The sequence below is a fragment of the Gracilinanus agilis genome, chromosome 2 (assembly GCF_016433145.1).
Source record: "Gracilinanus agilis isolate LMUSP501 chromosome 2, AgileGrace, whole genome shotgun sequence".
NCBI lineage: Eukaryota > Metazoa > Chordata > Mammalia > Didelphimorphia > Didelphidae > Gracilinanus > Gracilinanus agilis.
The window spans coordinates 271,289,942-271,300,349 of record NC_058131.1 but is presented as its reverse complement, the minus strand read 5'-3'; the positions used below and the strand labels follow the sequence as shown (position 1 = coordinate 271,300,349).

Here is a 10,408-nt window from a genome sequence, read left to right as displayed (position 1 = left end):
GCGGGGGAGTGAAGGAGAAAGTAGGAGCATGAATCATGTAACCATGTTAAAAATGATTATTAATAAATGTTTAAAAAAAACCTATTTACAACAGATTGCCAGTTGTAAAATCAAAGGTAGGATAGGGAAGCATTGCTTGTATTTCTTGTGTTTCTCATAAGGTAAGTGCTTAATAAATTTTTCGTTGAATTCTATTTATTGAATAATTGAATACAGTATGGGATGTGATTGAAGCATATTTCCATTTTCAAAAGCCCTCAGAAAAACAAATTACTCCAAACTTGAGTTAAAATGGTATGCTATATGTGTATAAAGGCACATATGCATTTAAGTATATACAATCTTTCAAATCAGTTTTTTTAAACCCTTACCTTCAATCTTGGTATCAATATTGTGTATTGGTTCCAAGGCAGAAGAGTGGTATGGACTAAGCAATGGGAGTTAAGTGACTTGCTCAGGGTCACACAGCTAGGAAGTATCTGAGGCTAGATTTGAACCTAGCATCTCCCGTCTCTAGGCCTGGCTTTCAATCCACTGAGCCACCCAGCTGCTACTGAAATAAATTAATTTTTATCTATTCTGAGAATTCTATTCAGATCTATACTCTTAAAACAAAGGTCATCTAGTTTCTCAGATCTAGCGGGCCTCTTTAAAACATGTTTATTATAGAATCATCAGCTTTCTTCCTTTCTAATACTTTCTTCCTTCTCTTTCCAAGGATCTTTGGTAATTAGAAAATACCATACTGGCCCATTCCATTTCCCTCTTTTCAAGGGTGGGGAACTGGCTGACCAATTCAATGTCTGCTTGCCTATAACATCAGAAATGGTAAAATAACCAGATGCACCTAATCAAGAATATATTCCTTCCTATAAAACTTTTGTCCTTCTACTCTGTCAATGAGCTATCCTGATATAGAGGATAAAGGTCCACTCATCAAACTAAGAGTCACAAATAAGAACTGAATTGCCAAGTCCTTAGGGTGGCTTATCACAAGATCCTTCTTGATTCTCTTGCCATAACCTGAAGAACACTGTTTTTGAGATCTTTTAATAACCTTTTGGAAACTTAAATCCAGTATTATCTTTACCCCCAATTTTTCATGCCATATCTCTGTTCCAACATATCAGAGCCTCTAGATTTCTCAAATTAAGTTTTCTACCTTTTTTTGGGAAAGCTAAAATTCATTTGTAATAAAGGCATATTGCTTTTGGCATTACTGATGTGTCTGACTCTTGTGTCTGAATTCCACATCAGCAGCAAAGGACTAGGATACCGCAAATTGGGGCAGCCCTTCCTTTTTAGGGTTGACAATGACTTTAAATAATAAATATCTGTCTAAGCTTGCATCAAAGTATGAATGGACTATTTTTTACAGTCTAAATCTGAGTAGAACAATTTGATTGAATTGTGTCAACTAGACCAGTCTTCCTAAATATCCTTTAGACTTCTCACAATTATCTCTTAACATAGACAAATAAATCTGAAGTAGATGTCCCAGGTTGTAAAAAAATAATTTTCTAGTCTAATGTCCAAGATTATTATAATTAATTTTCTCCCATTTGCACCTTCTTCATCCCACAAGAACTTAAGAAAGGCACACAGACTTGTGGAATTTTACAGAATTTATTAATTATCCATTGCTCAAAACCTTGCAGAATCTGAAACAAAGGCATAAATGTTCTTTCCCAGAGTTGGGAAGAATGGAAGAAGGATGACCAGGCTTGAGTGAATCAGTTATCCTGAAGTCAAGTAGGAGGAAATCAAACAAAAATCAGTTGTTGGAAACCCTGTAAAATAGGAATCAGAGTTATGACTTGGAAATTGGGAATAAAACAGATTGGGAACTGGAAGTCCAAGCAATGAAATTCTCCCACTTTCTTTGGGAACTATTTATGCTTTGATTCCATTTTGTTATCTCTATATTTTCTCTCCATCTAGATTGCAAATTTCTTGAAGGTGCAGGGATTTTGTCCTACCATCTTTGAATCTTATCTAGTATCTAATTCAGGACTCTGGATAAACATTGGAATCAACACATGCTATTAACTATTCAAGGGAATGAAAATGACTTGTGATTCCCTTTCTTCCCTCCCACCTCATTAGAATAATAAAATTCTTAGAGTTGGGAAAGACCTTAAGGGAAATCTAGTCTGTAAAATCTTCATTTTACAGATGTGATCCAAACTGCCTAAGAAAGGAAATAACTTGGCCAAGTTTACATTGTGATTTAGTTATCAGAGAGGACTAGAATCAATGTGTCCTGAGTTGAATTGGTCTTGATTTTTGTTATTATTAATTATTATTGTCACTTTTATCCCAACTATATCATACTACCTTTACAAGCAAATAGCTTAAAATCATGTGAATTTAGAGGTAAATCAGAATTTAGGATAATAGAGTCTAACACTATACATTCACAGTTGAGGAAATTGAGGTACAGAGTGTTAATGGCAGCTAGATTGTTCAGTGGATAGAACACTAGTACTAGAGTCAGGAACACTTGAGTTCAGGTTTGATCTCAGACTCTTAACAGCTATATAATAATAGTACCTGATTCCCAGGGTGTTTATGAGAATCAAATAAGGTAATAATTGTAAAGAACTTAGCACAGTGTTTGGCAAATAGTACATGCTATATAAATGTTATTATTATTATTACTAATTATTATTGTTATTGTGACTTGTCCAAAGTCATACAACCAGTTGGTATTAGCCGCAATTAGGTCTCAGGTCTGTGTAATCTAAGTCTTATTATCTTTCTACTGTATCACTGCTGAACTATAATAGCCAAATCATTAAGAAAAGTTTATAAGTCTGTGTCATCCTTTGTATTCATGGAATAAATATGTGATCTGTCCCAGAGAACAATAGTTTACCCAAATTAGTCACATCAAATTCTGATCAGTGACCTAGAAGTCTTAAATATTCCCCATTTTCTAGCAATATTAGACAGAAATGCATACACAGGGGCAGCTGGGTAGCTCAGTGGATTGAGAGCCAGGCCTAGAGACAGGAGGTCCTAGGTTCAAATCCGGCCTCAGATACTTCCCAGCTATGTGACCCTGGGCAAGTCACTTGACCCCCATTGCCTACCCTTACCAATCTTCCACCTATAAGTCAATACACAGAAGTTAAGGATTTAAAATTAAAAAAAATAAAAAAGAAATAAAAAGAAATACATACACAACAATATGCTCACTCACTTTTTGACTCTCTTGGGGCATCTCTCTAAGGAGGGATAGAAAAAGACTTAAGTTTAATTCAATGAGGCTGAAAAGGGAGTGGAATAAATACAGGGATTGTGGGAGTCATCGGGAAGTCATTAAAAGAGGTAGATAGAAAAATGAGTTGAGAATAACTTTATTCTTATTATCAAGAGGAAAATGTGGACTGAAGAAAAATTTAAATTACCCATTTCACTGAAGTAAGAAATATCCGTTTTTCCCAAGCCACGAGACATGACTAAGGCCTCAAACTTCGCTTTATATACTTTAGGCATAGAGCTCCTTCTTCCTGAAACAAGATGATAGGCAAATAAGTGAAATGATTTGAACCTGGGAGGCTTCATTATTCCCCAGGGTTGGCTCACTGCCTTAGGGAAGATGATTTCTAGTTATAGGTTCCTAGGAATTAAGAGCTGGAAGAAAGATTAGAAATCATCTACTTCAATGCTATGCCTTCCTTTTATTCTCCCCCTCATTTTATAGATGAGGAAATTGATCGCCAGTGAAGTGAAATGTTTTACTGAAGGCTGCATGGGCATTAAGTAAGAGATCTAGTGTTTAAACCTATATTTTTAAACTCCAAATCCAGTGACTTGTTGAGAGTGGAGGAAGTTGGTAATACTTTTTGTCGTGGACATGCCAATTGTCTTAGATAAATATCAATGGGTTTGAATAAATCCTTGTTCGTAAATGCACCACTTGAGTTCATTCTTGAGTTCTATTATATTTTTTAATTTGCATTCATGTCCTAGGTATTAGAATAAAGATGATGCTCACTGAATATAGTGAGGATATTAGGTAGAAGGCATTCCATAGGGGAATAATGTAGGCTAAAGGTCCTAGAGAGGAAGAGCATTTTGCACAGAAATAGCCATTGAGGTAAGATTAGGAAATTGGATGTCTTGTTAAAAAAATCATCTAGTCATAACTGACATCAAACTATAGTATTAGAGGGTTGGCCTTTTAGGATTTTAAGATATTTTAGCTTATTAATAAAGCATATAGTTAGAGAAATGAAGAGAAAACAAGTATTGCTTTTGAAGCTGACAGAAGACTTACCAAATAGTTCCCATATTCCAATGTTCTCCATTTGACTATATACAATTAGGAAGTTCTTATAGTCTGTATCTTTTATGAGAAAGTAATCTTCAAGATCTGTGAAAGGAAATAAGTAGTGGCAATGTCAGGTTTCCCCTATTCATTCAAGGCAAGAGACCTGACCTTGTTACTTTCTGTCTTTTGTACACAGTAGATAATTAGGACCTGTTTGTTGAATGAATCATTGAATATAAATGTCCTAGCCAACAGCATAAGCACTGATGATCTTGTTTCAGTAATATCAGAAGCATGTCTTCAGACGAAATCTGAGGAATCACTCTTCCTCTGTCCTCTAGCGCCCTTCTCCTGAATAAGTGTTGAGATCACTATGTGAAATGTGACGTTTTTCTTGTCTTTTCTTCATTTTCCTACCAATGTGGCCTACCAATAGTAAACTGATAGCACATTGAAAATAGAATTCCCACATTGGGACCGACCCTTGCATTTAGCTTTTAAAAGAAAACAAACCCATTAAGGAGGGATAGGTATAAACCCTCACATCATAGCCCCACCAATCAGGAAGAGCTGGAAAAAGAACCAGACTTCCATCTGGTCTCTGCAAGCACATACTTACACCTAACAGTTGGCTGGATGGAGATGATGGAAAGGTGAAAACTCTATTAGAGGAAGTGGGAAAAGATACCGAGTTGATCAGCTTCACTAAAACCTTTAGAGAGGCCTTAAGTCAGCATTATCCTCACAACTCCAATGAGAAGGAATATTATAGAACAGCCAGAAAGAATGGTCACTGTGGGCAGCCCAGACCTATCCCCAAAACTACTTTATAGTTCATTCGATTCCTAGCACAGGGACGGACACATAGTAATTTAATGGATACTTAGTGTATCAATATGTGCATGCATTTGTGACTGAATGAAAAAATATAAATGTTCAACTTGTTAACAAGAATCTTTTTACACATGTACAGATGGCATCGGGTCCTCTACATTTTCTCTAATTAGTCATTTCTATTACTGGGATAGAAAGGCTACATTGCTACTAAGCCCAAGGGTAGAAACCTAATAATACATAACAGAATACATAATACATACATATAATAAATACATAAAGGGAAGATTCATGATAATCTCTGCTTTTGCCAATCTGGAGAAGTTTGATTCATATAGGTTGTTATGGGTTATGGGACTTAATGTCCGGAGCATGGTAAAGACAAAAATAAACAAAACAAACAAACAGACAAAAAAACCACTGTACTGGTGACCATCAAATATAAATTTGAGCCCTAGCTTTTATATTGACTGCAAATCCCCTGACCTCTCTGAATCATACTTTCAGATGAGGAAGAGTAAGAGTAAAATAAGACTTGACAATCCTTCCATTTTTTAAAATGAAATCCAAATAATATGTTTGATTCTTATATATATATATATATATAATTTACGATGCAATTTTTCCAATTCTAAACATCATCTTTTTTTAAAAATATTTTTGAATAACTAAAAATTACATGGTGTATGCCTCTGCAATATATACCAGGAATAGTAGTTCCCTTCAGCTTTCTCAACCTTTGAAGCTAGGCAGAATATGAATCTTCTTCCTCAAATAAGGGAAATGGCAAGAACAACAAATCCAATGTGTGAGTGGTGAAAGGCCATTTTTACATATAATTCATTCTTTAGTATCATAAGACCCTAGTTTGTCCCATTCAAGAGCTACAGACTCTAGGAAATTTTTAATTTTTAATCACTTTTAATCATGGCTACATAATACTCCAAAAGGAAGCCAGTCATTTTGAAGGATGTTTTTAGGAAGATGAATTCAGTAAAACAAAATTCACTCTCTAGGTACAAGTTTTGGTGAATGGCTGAAGAAATTGTAGCATATCAATGAAGGACCATAGAATTTGAGAATGAAAGAGATCTGAGAAATTAGCTAGTTTAACCCCCTCGTTTGACAAATGAAGAACCTAAGATACAGAGAGATATATTTGCTACAGGTATTAAGTAGTAAAATCAGGATATGAACTTCAGTTTTTTTAATGAAATATTATGGGTTTTAAAAAGATGAATATGCAGAATGTCCCCCAAAAAGTGAACTTGCATGAAATTATACAAAGCAAAGAAATATGAACCAGAAAAATCACACATAAACTGAATTTAAATACAGTTATTATAGTTTTCTAAAGAAAATAATAGCAACAGTATCTGGTAAGCAGACATCTAAAAAGGGCCAGAGATACAAATAAAATGTTATTGTTATTATTTTGCTGGGTTTTTCTTTTAGCTAACTCAATAATTATTCATGATTTGACTCCTTATTTTGCCTATTTGTTTATATATGTTATAATTGACTATATATTAAAAGGAAAATGAGCTTACATTATTGCTATTATAATCATTCAAGAGAGGAGCCATCAAGTACTTCAGGTTTTTGTTTTTTTCCTAGTTCATGGTGAAAAACAATAATATATCTAAGTGATACTTACTAGTCAATTTGTATCGGCCAGGAATCTTGGTTGCAGTGAGTGTGACATTAATTTGTTGACATATGTCATTCTGACTGGAAAATAAATTTAATATTATTTTGGGGTTTTCTCCATGAACTTTATGTGATTCATATGTCTTTCGCCCCATTCAAAAGAATCACAATTCGTAGAGTACCAACGAGAACCAAATCGCCAAAGGCCTTTTCTCAGTGGTCATTTTTTACCTCTCTACAATGTTTGACCCTATTGAATACCTTCTCAGGATTGCTTTCTCCTTTCTGAGTTTTTCTGACCCTATTCTCTATTGGTTCTTCTTCAATCTGCCTGACTACTCCTTCTCAGTCTGTTTGGCTCAACCAAATCACACTCAATTGTCTTGACTCTGGTCTAGGTTATCTTGCCTTTCCTCTCTTAATTCTTTCATTTTGTGACCTCATCGGTTCTGATGGGTTCCATGATTATCTCTCTGAAAATCACTCACAGATCTATATATTCAACCTTCCCGAGGGCTGTAGGCCTGAATCATGGACAGTATATTGGACATCTTGAAATGAAGGTTCAATAGATACCTCAAATTCAACATTTCTAAAAAGTAACTCAATTGTTTTTCCCCCAAAGGGTTACCCCTTCAGATATTCCAAATATTATCAAGCATTACTTAAATCATGATTACTTTGAACTCCTAGATTCACAACTTCTGTCATCCTTGTTTTCTCACTCTGCCTCATTCCACCTATCTATAAAATCTCCTTTTTTTCTATCTCTGTAATATCTTTTTCACAACTCATGAAGACACTATCCTCCTATAGGCCCACACCATTTCTCACCTCTACCATTGCAATAAAGTCCTATTTTGCATCACTGCCTTTAGGCTCATTCCAACTAATCTATCAGTAGCAACAATGTGACTCATTTTTTAATAGATTTCCTTGAAAATGATCAGTTTCTTTTCTTTGGAAGAAAGGAGTAACAGAGGATTTCCAGGTGATTAGAAGGTATACATATGGATAGTAGGGGTTTGAAACAGGCCCAATATTCAGTGACTTAGGAACCCTTTGCCTTAAAAGGAGAGAATGGCATATGGCAGAGGCAGATACAATAGGACTTGATAGGATGAGAATTGAGGAAGGCACGTAATATCCCTTCAGATTAGTCTCATTTTGGCTCAGCCCTCTCAATGTTTAATTAAGTTGCTATTCTTTATGACCACTCAAGTTTCAAATACCCATGCCCAATATTCTTTATTCTGTAGTTTACACATAAATTTTCTCCTATAGAACAGTTCCATTGACTAGCTCTCTTCCTTCTCACATTCTATCACCCATGCCTGGAATATACTCCTTTCTCATCTCTACCTTTATAATCCCTAGTTTCATCCACCATTTAATTCAAGTGACACATACTAGAAGAAATCTTTCTTGATTCTCCCTCTCCCCAGGTCCTAGTGCCTCACCCTCCTTAATTAACCTCTATAGGACTCAAGTTTGTTGTTTGTTTGTTTTTTTTAATTTGGGAAATTAGGATTTGGGACATGGAAAAAGGCAGAATTAAATAATCATTAAAGTCTGTCCCAAGTCTAAATGCTGTGAAAATGTGTAAATAACTTATTCAGAGATAGAACAACCCCACATAATACTGTTAGAATATACAAATGTTGTACTTACTTTATATAGGTAATTGTGAAAATTTCTCCATTCTTTTTGACTTGGAAAGAGTAGATTTGAAACCTACTTCTACCACCTGGCATTATCATCTCTGGTCTTTTAGATGCCACTGCAATGGAATACCACCTCCCATTGATCTAAAGAGAATCATGAAAGACATTTCAGATAGCTGCTTTTAAAAAGTTATCCATTTCCTATGATATTGGCTTCCATTTTGAGACAAGCATGTATTTATCTATAATAATCAAAGAAGTTGTCTTTTAATTTTTAAAGACAAAATTCCAAGAATGTCTAATGCAAATGCCAAAAATTTCTTAGAATTTCGTGAGGAAGAAGACTGGCTATGCTGGAAGGCAAGGAATAATCTGTAATAGCAGTATGAGAGCAATCAGTTGAAGCCTGATATGGATATGGATACACCAGCTATTTCACTGGCCTACCAATCTCTCAGGAATAGGATGGCCTTCTGCAGTGAAATAGGTGCAAGGAGAATGGATAGAATGAATTTAAAGGAATGGAAGACAGAAAGATGAGCAAAATGAAAAGAAACAGAAAGAGGTACCAAAAATAAAGAGTAGGGGTACAATTACCATAGCTTGCCATGCCATACTTAAAATCTCTATCTCACAAATGAAGACTCAGAGCTCTGCTTGATGATGGTACCTGGTCAGGTTTGAAGTCAGCATATCCCTGGATCCTTTCATTAGGCACTAATGCATTGGTCATGCATAGACCAATGGTCAGAAGTAGAAGTTTCATCACTGTAAAGGAACTCTTTTCTTCTTAGACAAGAAGTAGAATTAATAAGAATGAAGGGCATTGACAAGTCAGGTTCCTTTATATTATATCCTCAGAGGGTTGGCTTACTCTGAGGACTTGGCAAGGCATCTATCCCACTCCCTACCCCCTATCTCACCTCCAAATTTCTCTCACATACACATTTCCATCACATACACACTGACTCAGCATTCCCCAGCTACCAATAAATTCTGCCAAGAGATATACTATTGTCCTTGGAACTCTGTGCTGCCTTAAGGATTTTTTTCTTAATTATCATTAGTACTATCATTTCAACAAAAGTCATTACATTATCCTTGGCACTTGGTGATGTTATAGAAAAACAATACTAATTTTTAGAATGATTGTTGGTCTTATCTGTTGCCTGAGCTGTTAGATCAGATTATACATTTAATGTTTCTTGTCTAAGTACAAAATGGTCATCTTAAAATGAATCAACGTGAGGAAGAAAATGAAAAAATTAGTGCTCACTTGTGCTTTTACTATACCCTGAAGTGAAAATTGACTCAGGTAGCAACAAGTGAGTCCTTTTGGGGGAGCTATAGTCTCCCTATACTGTGCATCATGACCACCAGTCCTCTGCCTCTGGATTCTATGCTAGACTTTGTATCTCCTTTTTAAAAACTCTTTCTGAACATCAGAAGCAGCTAAGGAAACATTTTTTAGATGAGTACTCTTAATGCAGAACATCTCTGTCTAGCCATCCCTGCCAGAGTCTTCCCCAGTGTGTGGCAAGTTAAGAGTGATTGCAAATAAATACATGTACAGATTGATATTTGCTTATTATGTGAATAATAATTCATGTGAATTAGTGAAGGAATTTTATTAGTTATTTTGAAGCTTCTTTGGCTTGTGGGCCTATTGGCAGGTGAAGCTGAGATGGTAAACTTAAAGGGTAAGAGCAAGGATATAGGAGAGAAAATGTGAAAGTTAATTCTGGGGGTAGAAAGAATACAGGAGCAATGTATAGTCTTTTTTATTCTATTATGCTATAAGGAATATAAATCTGAGTTGGTTACAAAAATTTTTGGATATATTGTCTTTTATTTTTGTCTTCATTCAGTAGTGATGTCAGACCATTAGTGATATCTCTTTACTTTGTCCTACATTGGCTTAGATATTAGTGTTTTTTTAATGTAGATTATTGATATCTTTTTATTCATCATCTACAATGTC

General features: G+C 35.2%; 1 protein-coding gene across 1 annotated transcript in view; it reads right to left on the bottom strand.

Moving 5' to 3' along the window:
* Nucleotides 1–9,193, bottom strand: part of LOC123233611 (lipocalin Can f 6.0101-like) — a 29,715-nt gene extending 20,522 nt beyond the window's left edge. The window contains exons 1-6 of the mRNA XM_044659675.1: nt 9,098–9,193; nt 8,435–8,571; nt 6,771–6,844; nt 4,286–4,381; nt 3,414–3,515; nt 3,206–3,230 (exon numbers count right to left, since the gene is read on the bottom strand). Coding sequence (XP_044515610.1) covers nt 3,206–3,230; nt 3,414–3,515; nt 4,286–4,381; nt 6,771–6,844; nt 8,435–8,571; nt 9,098–9,193 — 530 coding nt within the window. The remainder of the gene's footprint in view (nt 1–3,205; nt 3,231–3,413; nt 3,516–4,285; nt 4,382–6,770; nt 6,845–8,434; nt 8,572–9,097) is intronic.
* Nucleotides 9,194–10,408: the final 1,215 nt, after the last annotated feature.